At 41.8% G+C, this 20,247-nt stretch overlaps 1 protein-coding gene across 3 annotated transcripts in view; it reads left to right on the top strand.

The window, feature by feature from the left end:
• The window catches only part of PTPRN2 (protein tyrosine phosphatase receptor type N2), a 1,143,575-nt gene that overhangs the window by 322,423 nt on the left and 800,905 nt on the right, over positions 1-20,247 (top strand). For all 3 annotated transcript variants that reach the window (XM_075062204.1, XM_075062202.1, XM_075062203.1), the window contains exon 3: positions 9,859-9,972. In XM_075062204.1, coding sequence (XP_074918305.1) covers positions 9,859-9,972 — 114 coding nt within the window. The remainder of the gene's footprint in view (positions 1-9,858; positions 9,973-20,247) is intronic.

The following is a 20,247-nucleotide window of genomic DNA, read 5'->3' as shown; positions in this document are numbered from 1 at the left end:
TGTGCTGACGTTGATATATACAATAAGATAATATATATCATATTAATGTGACATGTAATACACATTAATGTGGTGTGCAATATGTATAACATATATGCTGTCTAACAGAAGTTTTAGCTCTTTACCATCAAAGCCATTCCTTTGCCATGTAATCTTTATGACTCTGAATTTGTGACATTTCCAGCAGGAATTTCAATGTGAATAAGAGCTGAACTGAAGCACTGGTGTTGTTGGAAAGGAGAAAGCAAATAAAATACCATTCAAAGTGTAGACCAACCCGCTTCCCCCCTCAACCTACCCCCTAAAAAAAATTCTGGTTTGGAATATATTGGAGGGGTGGACATTTGTGGTATTTGAGGAATATGTCTTTTTCTCAGAGATTTAGGATTCTTTTTATGGTAGCATTATTTGCCTCAGTGATTTCTCTAAATCCATATATGTGTTTAGCTCAGACAAAAAATATTTTTGGCTGTTATTGACCTTCTGTTATTGACTGTTTCTAAGGTCAGTGTTTTACTTTTATTGCAATATATTATGCCATTGATTGCGAAGTCAGATACCTGTTAAATACTGTTTTAACAAACAAACAACACAATTAGCAATGTATTCAACTTGTAGGAAGTCTTAGAAAAGCAGTCAGTGAATGGGCCACAGTTTTCTCCATACCATCCTCCTTTTTCTGATCAACCAAAGTTTCTTTCAACAAATATGAAGTTATCAGCAATATGGTCAACATACGTAGTTTTTTATTTTATTTTTTTTTAAATCACATAGCTACCTTAAACACCATTTCACAAGTCTGTCTACCATACACATTAGTGAGGGTTTGCATCTGGGTAAATGGATACCTATAGATGTCAGATAAAATGCCACATGTATCTCAAGTAGCTTAGTTTACCAGCTATTCTGCAATATTCACCTACAAGCCTGACATCAGAATTGAGCCCTGGGAGTGAAGCTGTCCACTAGGTGCCACTGTTGCTGTTCAGAAATAGAAGTAAAAGAGGACTACTGAGGATGCAGGAGCCTAAACCTAGAAAAAGCAGAGTAAAATGATAAACCAGTTTTAAAAATTTAACATGGAAAGGTGCTTGTAGGAAGTCAGCATTCTCTGGAGAGCACTGTATGTTAAAATTCTGCAGGTGCGGCAGGCAGCTTTGGAGATTGTAATCATGAGTTATTCTGAAGAAGTATTGGTATGAGACTTTTAAGCATTTTCTTTTTCAAAATCATGGTTTAAATTTTCAAAACATTGCATGGGGGATACCAATGTAGAACCTATTATTGTTTAATTGGTGTTAGATGCACCTATCTTGTGAAGTGTACTTAAAAATGGATGTACAAAATATGTTTTGTTCTCTATAGAACAAAATGTGTTTAATAAATGGAACATTATTAGAATGTTGTTTATTGTGTACCATGCATGTAAATCTTGAATATGGATTGTAGGTTCTCTGTCTTCTGAAATAAAAAGCCATTGACATGGAAGGTTAATGTACTGTTCTAGAAATCATAATTGAGTCCTTTTAAAAACAGCTTTGAAAACATGCACATTACTGTACAGAATTCAAAAGGGAGAGAAAAATAATATATATTTTAATAATGTCAATAAGTTTCCTATAATAGCTGTTCTCTACATAGAAAATTTATGACCTTAAAGTCCAATATCTTGAGATTTCCATGTCTACAAGCAGGTACTGTGTGTCCCAGTGGAGTCTAATGATCTCCCATTTCCAATTGTATAAAAGTTCTGTTTCTAACCATGTAGAGTCATGCGATATTAGGTCTTTGGTTTGTCTTTAGTTCAGGATTTAATTTTAATGTTCCTGCAACAATATCCAGTACATTTTTGGGGGAAATTCCACATTTAGGGGGAAAAAACAAAAACAAATCTATGTTTCTGGCAGATTGAATTACTAAAAAATGGCAGCTGTTTGAAACTGCTTAAAGATCTGTAGTGGTAAAATAAGTCCTTCAATTAATGGACAGAGTGCAGGTGAGATAATTAAGTTGATAAATACTTCTTGTCACATACATAATATCACTGTATATGGTTTTGTGTATTTAGGTGTATCTACTGTAAATAATACACAGGTACAAACTTCAGTTTTACACATATTGTAACTTTATAACATCAGATAATTATAGTAAGGAAGTTATGGGCCTTGGTTCACTTATACATTCTAACTGCATTAACCTCTCTATCTGGAAGGCCTTCTAATTGTCTGACCATTACAGGCATAACAGCTGAAGGAATTGCTTCATGTGTACAATGAAGTGCCTAATTTTAGGACTTGCAAAATTCACTCACTTGTCAGTAAGATATGGGTATTTCCTTGCTGCCCATGGAGACCTAAGTAATCAATTACTGAGGAATGTAAGCTTTTCAGTCAAATGAAGGCATGAGGATAGGGCCCTACCAAATTCCTGGCCATGAAAAACGCCTCCCCCCACCTATGAAATCTGGTCTTTTGTGTGCTTTTACCTTTACTATAAAGATTTCATGAAGGAGAACAGCATTTCTCAAATTGGGGGTCTTGGTCCAAAAGGAAGTTGCAGAGGGGTCTGAAGGTTATTTTAAGGGGGTCGTGTTATTACCACCCTCATTTCTGTGCTGCCTTCAGAGCTGGGTGGCCAGAGAGCTGGCTAGGTGCCCAGCTCTGAAGGTAACACCCCGTCAGCAGCAGTGCAGAAGTAAGGGTGGCACAACCATACCATACCATCCTTCTGCGTTGTTCCTGGCAGTGGCTCTGCCTTCAGAGCTAGACTCCTGGCCACCAGCCGCTGTTCTCCAACTGCCCACCTCTGAAGGCAGCGCCGCCGCCAGCAGCAGCGCAGAAATAAGAGTAGAAGTTCCACAAATCCTCCTACAATAACCTCGCAGTCCCCACACAACTTCTTTTTGGGTGAGGACACCTACAATTACAACACTGACATTTCAGATTTAAATAGCTGAAATCATAAAATTTATGATTTTTAAAATCCCATGACCATGAAATTGGCCAAAATGGACGTAGAATTTGGTAGGTCCCTACATAAGGGAGAGACACAGACTGACAACTCCAGGCCTCTGCTTATGCTCATAGCTTTGCTCAGCAGCAGTGAAGTGGATGTAACAATACTTTGGTCAGTTTTACTGGTGCTGTATAGAATCCCGTGTGCAAAAACCTGTCATAATTGCTTTACTACATCTATTTATGAACTCTCATCATCTTAAGAGACTCAGTGTTTGATTTAACTAATTACAATTTTTAGATGTCTAGCCATTAGTAAGTGAAGAGTGATTTCAGGATGGCTTCTTGGGATGTATTTCTGTATACAAGGATAGTCAAAGAAGGAACCTGATTAATCCATCTCTTGTGTTTCAGAGTATGTTTTAGATGGTTTGAACAGTTTTTTCTGATAGCTCATTTTACCGTGGTTACTTTAGGCTCAGTGTAACAAGCTCAGAACTTGAATGCTCTACAAAAGCTTTGAATTTCACCTGGGTATATCGTGGATAATCATCTAAAAACACTTAATCAAGCATTGTTTACATTTTGTGAAGAAAAAATTCACATGGTGAATCATTATTTCACTCAGGGTACATTTTAGGAGACTTTGCTTAAAATAAACTGAATGAGTCAGCTGCCACTAAATAGATTTGCCTTCAAGGGGAAAAAGGGCACTCAGTAGATTTTGCCAAAAAGCTTTTTTGGTACCTGCTGAGACTGTGATGATGATTGTTTAGCTTATTGTGATTGAAACATTTTAACACAAGTAACATTACAAAACCATATCTGGCCCTTTCACACAGGGGCGGCTCTATGGTTTTTGCTGCCCTGAGCACGGCAGGCAGACAGCTTTCAGTGGCGCGCCTGCGGGCGGTCTGCTGGTCACGTGGCTTCGGCGGCGCACCTGCGGGTGATCTGCCAATCCGTGCCTTCGGAGTACTCGCTGCCGAATTGCCTCCGAAGCCGGTGTGCCGCCGAAAGCCGCCTGCCTGCTGTCCTCACAGCGACCGGTAGGCTGCCCCCGGCACACGCTTGCTGCGCTGGTGCCTGGTGCCACCGCTGCTTTCATATAATTCAGTACCCAGATATCTCTTATGAATGCAACGTAGCATTTCTTTCCTTAGTGGTGAATGGAACCTCCATTTTTCTGTAACAAATGCATCACCACTGTACACTAATTCATCATAAACAGACCGGTAATAATAAGCCAGGGATGAGATTTCTCCTTTTGCCTCCTGCCTTCCCTCAAGAGTCATCCCTCCAGAACTTGTAGTTTGTCATGATCACAATTTCGTGTGTCACCTTCTGTATTTTATCAAAAGAGGATGGTAGGTGTTCAGTAAGCATAGGTACTTGTGTTTCTATATCATATTCCATACTATTCTATGCTCCAAAAAAATGTGCCCTAGATAACGCATCTGCCATAACAAAGATCTTACCTGGTGCATGACTTTGGTTAATTTGGTAGTTTTGTAACCTCAGCAGCAGTCTTTGTATTCTAAGGGTACGTCTACACTACAGGATTATTCCGATTTTACATAAACCAGTTTTATAAAATGGATTGTATAAAGTCGAGTGCACGTGGCCACACTAAGCACATTAATTCGGTGGTGTGCGTCCATGGTCCGAGGCTAGCGTCGATTTCCGGACCGTTCCACTGTGGGTAGCTATTCTGTAGCTATCCCATAGTTCCCGCAGTCTCCCCCGGCCCTTAGAATTCTGGGTTGAGATCCCAGTGGCAGATGGGGCAAAAATCATTGTCGCGGGTGGTTCTGGGTAAATGTCGTCAATCATTCCTTCCTCCGGGAAAGCAATGGCAAACAATCATTTCACGCCCTTTTTCCCTGGATTGCCCTGGCAGACGCCATAGCACAGCAACCATGGAGCCCGTTCAGCTTTTTTTTTTTTTTTTTTTTTTTTTTTTACAGTCACCGTATGTGTACTGGATGCCGCGGACAGAGGCGATACTGCAGCGCTACACAGCAGCATTCATTTGCTTTTGCATGATAGCAGAGACGGTTATCAGTCGTTCTGTACCGTCTGCTGCATTGTAAATTGGCAATGAGATGACGGTTATCTGTCCTTCTGTACTGTCTGCTGCTATCATGGGTGCCCCTGGCTGAGATTCGGCCGGGGCGCAAAAGCAAAAACTGGGAATGACTCCCCGAGTCAATCCCTCCTTTATGGTTCTAAAAATAGAGTCAGTCCTGCCTAGAATATGGGGCAAGTGTACTAGAGAACCAGTGTATCAGAGAGCACAGCTGCTCCATGTCAGATCCCGCAGAAATGATGAGCTGCATGCCATTCAGGGGGGTGCCCCTGCAACAACCCCACCCGTTGCTTCCCTCCTCCCCAACCTTCCTGGGCTACCGTGTGGCAGTGTCCCCCCATTTGTGTCATGAAGTTATAAAGAATGCAGGAATAGAAACAGTGACTTGTTAGTGAGATAAAATGAGGGGAGGCAGCCTCCCGGTGCTATGACAGTCCAGGCAGGACATTAAGCGGTGTGGGGGAGAGGAGCCCAGCATCCCACTGCTATGATAGTCCAGGCAGTACAGAATCTTTTCTTTACACAGGAAAGGGAGGGGGCTGATGGAGCTCAGCCCCCAGTTGCTATGATGAAGACGGTTACCAGCCGTTCTGTACCATCTACTGGGAATGACCAGGGATCATTCCTATTTTTACCCAGGCGCCCCCAGCCAGCCTCACCTGAGGCCAGCCAGGAGCACTCACGGGCTGATGGTGATGACAAGGACCGGTTACAGTCCTTATTGCACCATCTGCCACCAGGGAGGGGAGAAGAGCGAGCGGATACTGCTGCTTCACTGCTGCAGCATCGCGTCTACCAGCAGCATTCAGTAGACATAGGGTGACATTGAAAAGAAGTCAAGAAACGATTTCTTTCCCTTTTCTTTCACGTGGGGGGGGGGGAGTAAATTGACGAGCTATTCCCTGAACCACGCCGGACAATGTGTTTGACCCTACAGGCATTGGGAGCTCAGCCAAGAATGCAAATATTTTTCGGAGACTGCTGTGGACTGGGATAGCTGGAGTCCTCAGTACCCCTCCCTTCCTCCTCCATGAGCGTCCATTTGAGTCTCTGGCTTCCCGTTACGCTTGTCACGCAGCACTGTGTAGCCTGGAGATTTTTTTTCAAACGCTTTGGCATTTCGTCTTCTGTAACGGAGCTCTGATAGAACAGATTTGTCTCCCCATACAGCGATCAGATCCAGTATCTCCCGTACGGTCCATGCTGGAGCTCTTTTTTGGATTTGGGACTGCATCGCCCACCCGTGCTGATCAGAGCTCCACGCTGGGCAAACAGGAAATGAAAATCAAAATTTCGCGGGGCTTTTTCCTGTTTACCTGGCCACTGCATCCGAGTTCAGATTGCTGTCCAGAGCGGTCACAGTGGTGCACTGTGGGATACCGCCCGGAGGCCAATACCGTCGATTTGCGGCCACACTAACCCTAATCCGATATGGTAATACTGATTTTAGCGCTACTCCTCTCGTGGGGAGGAGTACAGAAACCGATTTAAAGAGCCCTTTATATCAATATAAAGGGCCTTGTAGTGTGGACGGGTACAGCGTTAAATCGGTTTAATGCTGCTAAAATCGGTTTAAACGCGTAGTGTAGACCAGGCCTAAGAGTTGTTCTTAGAACATGGCTTTTAAACAATGGCTTTTAAGAGTTTATGTTCAGTTCCTAGTGAAATCTTTCACAAGTAAATACAATAGAAAGCATCTCTCCATCTATTTGGATGGAATCATTCCTCTGGAAGTAGAAGTCACCTAAAAATCAACGTGTCATGCATTTAACATAGATATTCCTGATATAAGTATAGGGAGAAACTACGATGATAAATATCATGGGGTAACTATGTTAGTCTGTATCCACAAAAACAACAAGGAGTCTGGTGGCACCTTAAAGATTAACAGATTTATGTGGGCAAATAAATCTGTTAGTCTTTAAGGTGCCACCTGACTCCTCATTTTTTTTATGATGATAGAGGGATACTACTAGTGGCAATGCTTGACAAATTATAGTATTTTAATGATAACCGTATGTTTATATTGATCTGTTGTCTCAATGTTTCCTCATTCTGGCATGTGTGTGGAGTGGATGTCTTTCCTGAGTTGCGTTATTTCTCAGGGTACAATTTTTTTTGCAAAACTTTGTATAAACACATTGGTGTTATAAGCTTACAATGTTTTTCCTTTAACTCTGTATTTATTAAATCACAATTCATGCTTTGAACTTTATCCATCATACATAAAAAAATTCCTTAAAATTTAACTCTGAAGGTCTTTCCCATTTTGTTTGCATTTAATCACAACTTCAATTCGTTTCCCATTGTTGTCATAATTTAGCATTTATTACACAAGTGTAGTAACTTTGCCACTCTAGAGGGAGCTCTTATACTAACACAGTAGAATAACTTATTACAACATCTGGAAGTAGATAGTACGATTGACCTGGAAAGGTGCTTACAGGCCAATGTAACAGGCAATAGCAGATAAAGATCATAATGCCACAAAAATGGGTGTCATGCCTTGGAGGGAACCTTTTTAGAGATGTCATTTACAAACTATAATACTAGCATGTCATTCTCTTCCCATTTCTCTTCTCCTATTGTACTTAATGGAAGTTCTGGTTCCAGTGGCACCCAGGAGTACCCCTTTCATTCGTATTATGTCAGCATTTCAAGTAGAAGGACCAAATAATTAGCTGATTCAGATATCTTGCCTATGCTGTTCCTATAACTTCATTTAGGTTCTTGGCATATAACTCAGATCAGACTTTGGACCTAATCCTTAATTTTCGAGTTTGACTATTTTCATTGTTTCCAGTGGCATCAAGCTGAAGACTTTGCATGAAAGTTGCCGGCCCAAATGCAAGTTTAGAAAGAGATAAGTGTATCAAGTAAACTTTTAAATTCTAAAACTTGCAGAAGAAATAGCTTTTCAGACGACTCTGAAAATATTATGTAAAAAATGGTGTAATTGGAATTAAATACAAAGTGTGTTCTAGATTCTAGACTCATTAATTTTTTTGATTCAGCTGAATTTAAAACTAGCATAGAATAAAATACTCCCAATACCTTAATTGTTTGTATTATTTAATGTGGGTTTCTTAATTCAAAACCACTGAGATTTGTAGCCCAGTTATTTGTAACCACTTGTGGTTTTATGCCTCAACTCAGCAAGGTATTTAAGCACATGCTAACCTTTACCAAGTGAATAATCACGTTACTTCGACGAGACCACCCGTGTTCTTGAAGATAGGCATATGCTTAAGTTCCTTGATGAATCAAAGCCTTATTTGATCATAATGTATTTACTATACATTGATAATTCTTGATTTTTTTTTAAAGAAGTTTGATACTGTGACTATTTCAAACTGCATCAGGATTTCAAAGTGAGATCTAGACGTCATACCTGTTTATGTGCCTTCCTATTGAAATTTTAGCTTAAAAAATAATTTTCAGAAATAAAAATTGAATGAGGATGTGAATTTTTAATGTGGTTAATCCTATTTGGCATTTTTGGGTTACGGAGGGTTGAAAAGGACACTGGAAAATAAATTTCAGTTAATTTCAATTAGTTATTTACATGGAATAATAAAGGTAATACTACATTTTTTCTTCTACGCCACATACTTGCTTGTTTTGTAGACTGTCATATGAGCATTATTCATCTTTTGAGAGCAAATGGGCCAGTTGCTTCTCTCTATATTCTTTTGATTCTGCAAAGTTCCATAGAAGTGAATGGATGCTTGCAAATTAATACCTGATGTTGGGTTTTTTGCTAATCAGATGAAGCTGTTCTTTTTAAACACAAATGTGATATCAGACGTGCAGTAATTACTGAATTAAAACCAGCACTAGGGAGAATATTTTTCTAATTTAAATGTGTTGCATCTGAATGGCTTCCTTTGGATCACTCTGTAAAGCAAAACTGTATTGAACAATAAATGAAACCACTTTTTTTCTCTGAAACCTAAAACTGCAGATGGTCAGAGTGTATGTGAAGCACCAACACTCTGAATTAGTCTTTTATATGAAGGAGAGAAAGGTAATTTGAAGGTTTGAACTCCGCCCTTCCTCCCACACATACACAGGAAGCTCGTCTCAAAATGAACAATTCTCTAAATAAAGACTAATTAGGACCTAAATTAATTAGAAGGTGTGATTTGAAAAGACATTGATGAGAAGAGTCTTGTCATTTTAGACAAATAGAATGAAGCTAAATAAATTAGGCTCCATTAATATATCATTGTTCTGTGAGCAGTTGTCTTTTACTGCATTCATTAGAGGGTACTACTTGAAATGAGCCTTTGCTGGGCATTATGGATTCAGTATGCATTTACCAATGCCTAGCGCACAATTCCTACGTTAAAAATATTTCAACAAATCCTCATAATTCCTGAAAATTAATATTTATATTTTCTGGGTGCTTTGCTTTTCATCTGGAAAGTCTGAGATGCTGAACATTAATTTCCTCACACATACACAGTTGTCAGAAAAGAAGCCTTACATCAAAAGATTTGGAAGCCAGAAGTCTGAAATTACTTTTATTTTTTTAAGTGTAGTCTTATAACTTTATAATATATAATAGATCCTCCCTCCCGCCTCTACCAGGATAATTTTCTTCCAGTATTATTTATTCTGATAGAAAATGCACTGCTTCATGACTACTTCAAAATTCCGGTAATCCTTTGATGACTTTTTAAAACTGTGTTCTAAAGAGTTCCTGCAGTATATAATTAGGACATATTGCAAGTGCACATCTCATCATGTGTTTCTTACTTTCAGAGAATGATAACTATTTTTTTCTTTTCCTTTCCCCTTCTTTTTCTGCAGATGGAGCATTTGGGAGATGTCAGCGGGTTCCAGTGATCGATGTATATAAATATGAAATTTCACCCCCCATTCTTCAGCACCTAAGGATCATCTTAGAGAAGCTTTCACATAGAGGTACAGTAAAAATTGAATGAGAGTGGACCCAAGAAGTGTGTGGGGCAAAGGAGCAACACTCCATGGTGTAGAGTAGGGTCATTATTTTCTGTGGGTTTTGGTATTGTGTGGTACAGAAAATTTAGATCAGTATGTTTCAGGCCAGATCCTGCAGTTCTTATCCAGCCAGAACACATCCTGAGCCAATGAATATGTAGCAGTGTTTTGGTGAAGCATCTAAAGGAAGTTTATGTCCCCTCTGCAAACCATGTGTGTCTGTGCCTTCAACCTTGTCTATGCTGAAATTTTAGCCATTGGTGTACCTCCACAAGTGTAGACATGGTTCACACTAGCACAGAGGTTCTCAAACTTCATTGCATCGCGGCCTCTCTTCTGACAATGAAGTTACTACATGACCCTGTGTGTGTGTGGAGGATCAGATCCCAAGCCCTACCACCCCAGGTTGGGGGAGAAGGGGCTGCAGCCCGAGCCCCATTGCCCGAGGTGGGGGTGGAGCTCAGGCTTAAGCTTCAGTCCTGGGTCCCAGTAAGTCTAATACTGGTCCTGGCGATTAAAATGGGGTCACAACCCACTTTGGGGTCCCGATTCACAGTTTGAGAACCTCTGCAGTAGTGTAAATCATTAATGGCTGAGGAATAATTTACCATACATTTGAATGCATCACAGAACATTACAGGATAAAATTGCATTAGGCACCCAATTTGCTAGGGGTTAACTTTCCATCAGCTAAGGAGAAATTCCTAACTTCCTAATTAATTCCTGTACTTTATTTGAACTACTCTGCTTTCATTTAACAACTAAATCTAGTATGCTCCAGTAATGATTAGTGAATCTTCCTTGAGATAACCCATACACTCACTCTAAAGTGACTGAAAGGCTGAAAAGGAAGAATCTGTTTTCTGAATGGCTTAATTGGAATTAACAAAACAAAACTTTGAACAAAATGAAGAACAGTAACTTGAACAATCTTCTTTGTGTGTTATAAGTGAATAAACACATCTGTTTTGGAGACAGAGATAAAAGCAGGAAAGCTTTGTAATTTTAATCTTCATTTTAAATTGTTCCAAAATGTATGTTGCAGTGATTTGTTATACACCCTTACAGGACCCCAAAATAGCCTGTGGATTTATTTCCTGTCCTGCTGCCTCCTACTGATGTGAACACCAGTCAATGGTTGGTTGCATGTAATAGGAGGATGGGAATGGACAAATATAGCTTGCAGCATCCTAGCTTGCCCTTCATTAAGGGCTAAATCATTGTCTTGCAAGCAAAGCCTATGTCATTGATCTTTGCTCAGAGCAACTTTTGTAAGAGCTGGAGAGATGGAATCCTTCTTCATCTGTGAGTATGGTATGGGGCAACTGTGCAGCCAGGTACCTAGTGACTACTTTCTGTCTCCCAGCTCCCTGCAGGATTTGGAACTGGGGGATCTCCACCATCTGTGGACCCTTTGCCAGACCCCACCACTCTCTAACTTGCTCATGATCTGTCTGTCATCCCCATGCTCTTGTGCAGAGAGCCATCACTGAGCTTATTTTGGTACAGGATTTCTCTGCACCTGATCTCTGTATCTGGAGCCCACCATCCTAGACATGTTGGCATTTCTGCTGCATTTTATCCTTGTAAAAGGGCATGCAGTATTTTCCCCTAAGGGAAATCTTATGCATGAAATTTGGACTGTCTCCTGCTTAGTGCATTGAAAGAGACTGGTGTAGAATATGCATATTAAATACCAGGTAGGGAAGGAAGGGTTCAGGAACCCTACAAAAACACACAGAGATGTTTATCTGCCTGCTTGCTCTCATATCAGTTTGAGCTCTCGTCTAATATTCTTGGCAATTAGGAACCATGGGCATCTTAAAAATATCTACAACAGATACATACAATACACACACATTCATACTTGTCATACTTCCTCCCTGCTCTCCCCATCCTTTGCAAATACTGGTGTATTCATTGTGCATAAAGAACTGGACAAACAGAACCAATTATAACTCTTCATCTGGTAGAAATGTTTGTGTTTCCATTGTTATGACAGTTCTGCCAGGTTAGTTTTATCCATGTTTACCCAATGTATTATTCTTATAATGAGGTTTAGAGGGAAGTCTTTGTTTTCTACTGTAGCTATCAAGGTCCACACTTCCAACCCATTTGTGTCAGTTATAATGATGATCATTTGCATGGTTAATACTGCTTTCCTGTGCACTGTACAGAATATCATGTCCCTTTCATTCAACACAGACATAAAGGAAACTTGCTCATTCAAGATCACACAGATGGTCCAGAAATACTCAAAGAAGGTCTTAACTTGCTCCAAAAGATCGCTCCACGAGCAGTTCTAATTTCCAGTTTTGCCCTGTCCTTCAGCAGCACTCCTAACTATCTCTACATCAGCTAACGCTACATCTATCATGAAAAGAACAGGATCAAACTGCACCTTTTGTTACTGGCATAGCAACATGCCACACAGATTTTACCTGAAAGATTGTACAATACATCAATTCTAATTCATTTCAGAATGAGTAAAATTCCTGTTAGCAGCTGCATCAGCCATATTGCCAGTTAAAGGTATTTTTTGTTACTCATTATCTTAAGTGGTTTTCTAGTATCTTTGGTCTTAATTTTTACAACGGGTCATTGGTTTTTATTGCCTGATTTTTACATTCTGTCAGTAGTACTAACTTCTTTGTTTTCCTCTGCTGGTAACATGCCCACCTCTATTTCCTTATTGTTAATTAGGCTATCAGTCCTCATTTTCTTTATTTTTGGTGTTATTGATTACTTCCAAGTGATGTTTGTGATCAAAGCAAAGGCCAAAAGAAAAGGTTGTATGTTCAGATACAATAAGACAAAGTAGAATGTAGCACAAATAACACATCACAGTTTATTCTGCCACCCTTAGTACAGTACACTAGCAAAGCATACAATAGACAGGTCGATGAGTCATACTATTGATTTTAATCTCTTTAATAAAGGATCTTGACTTTATGTTGAATTAAATTTTCACAAGGATACAATTTTCATGGCTTTTTATACCCACTGGGATTATTTCTGTTTTTGTCAGCTGTCAGTGCCTTGCTGCGAAGTTTTGTTTTCTCACAGTACTGTAATCCCACATGGCATTTTCACTCATGCTGTCCTTATCAAGACTCTGGCAATGCTCATTATGAAGATTTTCTGAAAAGTTTATGGACTTGGGTGTGAGTAGGGAAAAAGCCCTTCTGCCAGTTGCTGAAATTTATGTAATAATAAGCTGCTTGTGCCACTGGGTGTTCTATAATGTATGAGAAGAAGGTAAAACATTTCTCATTCTTCTTCGAACGGCTGCACATGTGGATTGTACTTAGCAGTCTGCATACCTGGTGTGCCATAACTGGAGAGCTTTCTGCAGCAGTGCCTGTTGGGGCAGTGCACATCCCCTGTGCCTCCAGAGGCTACATACGGGCATCACCCTCAGTTCCTTCTTACCAACCATTTCCTGAGTCTGCGCTCCCTGTGTGGTTTACCTCAGGGTTTTTTGTCTATGCAGCCAGCAAGTTAGATTCCTGCCTTTTTTTCGTAGTTCATAATTGGTTAGTTAGTAGTTAGTGCTCAGTATCTGGTTTCTTTACTGTTTTATTTGTTTTAGTCAGTAAGTTTTGGTGTGAGACGCCAGTGGCATGCACTCTCGCGCGTCATTAAGCAGTGCCCATCATGTGGGGTGTCTATTTTAAATAGTGACACCCACCCCCATGCATTGCCTTTTGTGTCTCAGCAAGGGACACATTAAAGAGAGTTGTAGTATCTGCAGGAGCAGGTTGTACCGCAAGAGGACCCACTGACCCCAGTTAATCTGTTGCCTTCATTGTTCCATGGCTCAGTGGCCTCAGGTTCCTCCTCCCTAGTTTCAAAGGATTTTAAATCTTATCAGGACGTATTGAGGAAGATGGCTGAATGTTAGGCACAGAAGTTGAGCTTGTCCAAGAGAACATGTTCAAGCTTTTGGACCTTGTTCAGGCAGCAGCCCATGGGAGAGTAGCCTTGCCTATTAATGAAGCTCTTTTGGAACTGGAAGGCCTTGTGAGACATGCCAGCCTTCTTTGCGCTTGCAGCCAAGTGCAGAGAGAAGTGATATCACATTCCAATGCAAGGCTTGAAGTGTTTTTATTTCTGCCGTGCCCCATACTTCCTTGTGGTCACAGCTGCCAATGAGATGTTGTGACAGGGAGATTCAGATCAGCTCCCAAAGAATCCAAGAGACAACTTATTTCATCTCCTCTCTTCAGATGTGCATAGCTAAACAGCAGGCACTGTTAGCAAAATGTAATTTTGTGAACTGAGAAGCAATGCTTGCTGATAGGCTGCCTGAAGATACAAGGGAGGAGTTCATCCTGGCAGAAGACCACTTGGTGGCCAATACATCACTCCTGTTGGTGCTCAATGTGGCAGATGCTTGTTTTGGGGGAATGGTGTCTGCAATAACAATGAGAAGAAGCTTCTGGTTACAAAACTCTGGTATAGCCTCTGAGATCCAGCAAACCATAGAGGATTTCAATTTTGATGGTCAGTTTTTGTTCTCTGACAAAACTGATGAGAGTTTGCACTCATTTAAACACTCCTTTGCCACATTTCGTTAATTGGGGATCTATATTCCAGCCCCCAAGAGATAGGCGTACAGGACCCTATAACAACAACAATACTCTCAGCAGTATTACAGGTAGTCTGGATATCCTCTGAAGCAGCATGACTTTTTGAGGAAGAGGCACAAGTCACAGAGATGGAGGTCCTCCAGCTCTGACTCGAATCAACCAGCTTGTTCTCTGTCATCTTTGGGGAAACACCAGATTTTATTTCTTCCTCAAGGATAGCAATACAGCCACCAGCAATCATCCTGTCTCTCTCCCTAACCCTTTGGGAACAGATTATCCTAGTTTTTCAGTGCTCAGGAAATCATAACTCAAAAATGGGTTCTAAGCACCGAGAGACTGGGATACTCTAGCCTCTCCATTCCCATCTCACAAAGCTATGTTCCTTCAGAAAGTTCTGATTCTGCTCACTCTAGGTGCCCGAGAAGAAATCCACCTTCAATATCAGGGAAAGGGGTTCACAATACTTTCTGATCCCCAAGTCCAAGGGAATCTGAGACCCATACTCAACCTTCAAAATTTCAATAAGTATAGCAGATATATAAGATTTTGTATGGTTTCCCTGGCATCAATCCTTCCCCGCCTAAATCACAATGACTGGTTTGCTGCCTCATAGATTCATAGACTTAAGGTCAGAAGGGACCATTATGGTAATCTAGTCTGACCTCCTGCACAATGCAGGCCACAGAATCTCACCCACCCACTCCTATAACAAACCCCTAACCTATGTCTGAGTTACTGAAGTCCTCAAATCGTGGTTTAAAGACCTCAAGGTGAACAGAATCCACCAGCAACTGACCCATGCCCCATACTGCAGAGGAAGGTGAAAAACCTTCACGGCCTCTTCCAATCTTTCCTAGAGGAAAATTCCTTCCCCACCCCAAATATGGCGATCAGTTAAACCCTGAGCATGTGGGCAAGACTCACCAGCCAGCACCCAGGAAAGAATTATCTGTAGTAACTCAGATCCCACCCCATCTAACATCCCATCACAGACCATAGGACATATTTACCTGCTAATAATCAAAGATCAATTAATTGCCAAAATTAGGCTACCGCATCACGCCATCCCCTCCATAAACTTATCAAGCTTAGCCTTGAAGCCAGATTTACAGGATATCTGTTTCCATGTGGCAGTATTGCCAAGTCACAGGAAGTTTGAGATTTGTAACGGCAAGTTGACATTATCAATACACAGTACTTCCTTCTGGCCTGTCCTTGGCCCCAGGTGTATTCATCAAGTACATCATCATGGTGGTGGCATTCTTGTGGAGGAAAGGAATTCACATCTTCCCTTAGATGGAGATTAGTTAGCGCCAGGCAGATCTGAACTTTGAGTTCTTTGCCATGTCCAGTTCGTCATCCATCTCGTCAGTCATTTGATACTCATGCTGAACAGGGGGAGGTCCTCATTATTCCAACACAGGGGATCGAGTTTGTTGGGGCTCTATTCAATTCTACAAAATTGATGGCTTTTTTCCCTCAAGTCAGGTTTCAGGCAATTTGCTAGTTGTGCCACATCACCATCATGGTTCAGGTATGTTCAAGGCTACTAGGCCACCTGGTCTCATGTACTTATGTGACTCTGCATATCAGGCTATGACCATGCATCCTTCAGTGGTGGCAGAAGCTAGTCTCTCAACTGAACAAATTGGTCTGGATTCTCCTGCAGTCCTGTGTTTCCTAGAGCAGTTGATGGTTTAGAACAGTGTATATCAGGTGTAGGCAACCTATCGCACAGGTGCTGAAGGTGGCATGTGAGATGATTTTCAGTGGCACTCACACTGCGGATCCTGGCCACCAGCCCGGGGGGCTCTGCATTTTAATTTAATTTTAAATGAAGCTTCTTAAACATTTTAAAAACCTTATTTACCTTACATACAGCAATAGTTTAGTTATATATATAGACTTATAGGAAGAGACCTTCTAAAAATGTTAAAATGTATTACTGGCACGCAAAACCTTAAATTAGAGTGAATAAATGAAGACTCGGCACACCACTTCTGAAAGGTTGCCGACCCCTGGTGTATATGGAGGCATAGCATTTGCTCATCTCGTATGCATTCCGCTCATCCATCAGATCATACTCCTATTGAAACCTGCTAGTAGTGCCAAGATAATCCTCATTGGCCACTCTGGTGAAGACAGTGCTGATTCCCAGACCTTCACAGTCTCTCAATTCAACCCCGTCGCTCCACCTGGGATATCTGCAGTGTGGACAAATGTGGCTCCCAGATCCAACAGCCTGTCTCTCACGGCATGCCTGCTGCCTGGTTGGATCAAGTAACAAAGGACTTGTCAGTGGCAGTTCAGGAGATATTACTTAATAGTGGTAAGCAGTCCATTAGGTCCACCTACTTAGCTAAATGGAAACATTTCTTGATCTGGTCCACTGGTCAGAGAATTCAGCCAACAGATGCTAAGATTCAGGACATTTCAGAGTACTTGCTACACCTTAAATCCTTGGTTCTTTCTCTGGGTTTCCTGAGAGTTCACTTAGCTGTGATCTCGGCAATCCATCTTTGCATTCAAAGGAAGCCATTTTTTTCCAATCCTAAGGTTGTTAGATTTTTAAAAGGCATTGTTCACGTTTTTCCTCCTGCAAAAGACTTGATTCCTCTTTGGGAACCTCCACTGTATTAGTGACTCTGATGTGTCCTCCATTGAAGCCTTTGGCAACCTATTCTTTGCCTGTCAGAAGACATTCTTTTTCATTGAAATTATGTCAGCCAGAAGATTAGAGGTAAAGCTATATAGTTTGGTTCAGATGGAGTACCGACAGTTCCTACGTTTTCAACAAAAGTAGTATCTGCATTTTATCAGAACCAAACTGCACAGCTATGTGTATTTTTCCCCAAAGACACATTCAAATAGAGATGAAGAGTGGCTTCACGCTGTGTATGTAAAGTGAGCACTGGGGGCAGGACAAAATCCTTTTAAGCTATCTTCTTGTTTCTTTGTCTCTCTTATGCCGACAGAATTAAAGATGAGGGAGTTTCATCACAGTTTCCAGATGAATTACTTCCTGCATCACAACAGTATGTGGGGTAGCAGACACCTCTCCACTGCAGTGACCATCGACCCATTTAACAAGGGCTCAAGTTACTGCAGAGTTTTTGAGGGATGTCCCCATATTGGACAATTGTAGGGCTGTAACTTGGTCCTCCATGAGTATGTTGACTAACCATTACACCATGCTGACTACTTAAAGATCTGACGCAAGCTTTGGGAAAGTAATTCTGCAGATGCTATGTAAGTTATCTCCAAGCTCCACCTCTTAATAGTATTACTTGTGAGCCACTTGAGTGGAATACACGTGTGCAACCCATCAAAGAATGGCAAAATGGTTATGTACCTTTATTATAACTGTTGTGCTTTGAGACATGGTTCACGTGGATTTTCTATGACCTATCCTCCATCCCCTCTGCACTGGAGTTTTGAGACTCTCTGTGCCGGTGTTTTCTGGCTTAAAGAAACTGAGCGTGTTAGGCAGTTCTGCTCTTATATAACCTTGGGAGGAGCCACAAGGACATACAGGCTGCTTGTGCTGCCCTAACAGGTACTGCTACAGAAAGCTCCAGCACACACTGGGTTGACACACACCTGAATGGAATATATATGTGAACTACAGCTTTAAAAACAACAGTTAAAATACAGGAAAGTAACTATGTTTTCCCAGAGTTACAGACCTGTCAAGAAGAGGTTGCTTAGACAGTACTGTCCATCTACTAGAGACCAGAATTACAAAGATAGCCAGAAAGCACAGCACTATAGAAGGCAGGACTGATGAGACTGTACAGTCCCTGAAGGAGATGGAAGTATTTATCACTGGAGCTGGTCTTCAGAATCATCTTAACACGAGGCACTGTGAGAGATACCAAAGAAGAGAAATCCCAATGAATGCACAAGGTATTATAAATAGTCCATTGGGCTTCCATATTTGTGTTAGTACGCACTAAAATGCCTGAACTTATTTACTGTGGTGGTGTTAGTAGGACTTAAAATATGTATTCATTTTCCTTTTTGTCCAAATAGTCTAATCACACAGTCAAAGAAATGAACGACACAAAGAGATCACTCATGCCTAGTTTTTTACAAGATTCTGGAAAAGTATGAATGAAGGTCAAATTATCCCTGATGACCTTGTGAATTTATCAGAAGAATGCAAGGCAGTTTTGGAAGCACTTGGTGAAACGCCATTAAAATTCAAACAGAGTAAAAAATGTCACTAGAAAACATATCAAAAGCAGTAATAAAAGAAGATGATGGCATTTATTTTATTCACTGTGCCAGAAAGGGAATCGCATTTGTTTCCTAAAGCAGTTTCTGACCAGTGATTCTAAAAGGCTAATAATTAACAGACATTATTAAACGACTTTGGAACTGCAGCTACTACTGCAACATGTGTTATAAGAAAAAAGAGTTCATGTAAGAAGCCTTGGGCAACCACCCACTCGGAGTGCTTGTATGGGACACTGTCTCATGCAGAGCAAAACATCCTATACTGATATTTAAGGAAAATTAAATCTCTGAATGCACCAAGGCAGCGCATTCCCAGACTGTTCAGCTTCCATTCAGCATAAGTACTGACACTCTGCATTTTACTTGTACAGTAACTCCTCACTTAATGTCACCTCACTTAATGTTGTTTCAAAGTTATGTTGCTGCTCCATTAGGAAACATACTCGTTTAAAGTAGTGCAATGCTCCCTTATAACGTCATTTGGCTGACTTTACAAGGGAGCATTGCACAAGTTCCTTTTCTCCGCCTCCTCCCCCTTCCTTCCTCCCTCTCTCCCAGCGCTTCCCCCGCTGCCAAACAGCTGTTTGGCAGTGCTTAGGCCTTTCTGGGAGGGAGGGAGCGAGTGAGCGAGCAGGGAAGCTGCCCCTCCATCCCCAGGCAGGCAGGGCCATCCGGAATGCAGGGGCTTTAGGGTTTGCAGCGCTGCTCAGGAGGAGCAGGGGCAGCCGCATAGCCAGCAGCTGGAAAGAAGCGGTGCTTTCCCCTTCAAAGCTTGCTGGAGTGAAGCGGCCCTTCTCTCCGGCTGCCGGCTGTGCGGCTGCCTGTGCACCTCCTGAGTCCTCTGGCCTGTACTTGCAGGGCCGCATTCCTAAAGGGGCGTTAGAGCTGTAGGCCAGGGTTCCGGGGCCCCCTTAGTCCAGGGCCCTGCAGATCCTAAAGCCCCTGCATTCCAGGTGGCTCTGCCTGCTGGTGGGGGTGGGGGGAGCTCCCAAATTCACGGCCATGGGGGCAGTGCTGTGCTGCGCAGAGCCATCTGCACACCCCCTGCACCAAACAGAAGCTGCCCCAGGTAAGTGCTCTGCACCTCCTGCCTGCCCCAGCCCTGAGCCTCCTCCCGCACCCCAACCCTTAGCACCCTTCCAGACCCGGCACCCCACCCTGAGTGCTCTCCCATGCCCTAACTCCCTCCCAGACCCCGCACCCCACCCTGAGTGCTCTTCTGCACCCTAACTCCCTCCCAGACCCTGCATCCCCAGCCCTGAGCCCCAGGGGTAAGCCAGGGGCACCTTCCCACCATGGTACAGTACAGTACTATACAGTATATAATGCCTTTTGTCTGCCCCCCCAAAATGTCTTTGGAACCTAACCCCCTGCATTTATATTAAATCTTATGGGAAAATTGGATTAG

The sequence above is a fragment of the Chelonoidis abingdonii genome, chromosome 2 (genome assembly GCF_003597395.2).
Source record: "Chelonoidis abingdonii isolate Lonesome George chromosome 2, CheloAbing_2.0, whole genome shotgun sequence".
Classification (NCBI taxonomy): Eukaryota; Metazoa; Chordata; order Testudines; family Testudinidae; genus Chelonoidis; species Chelonoidis abingdonii.
This window is presented reverse-complemented; position numbering and strand designations above follow the sequence as displayed.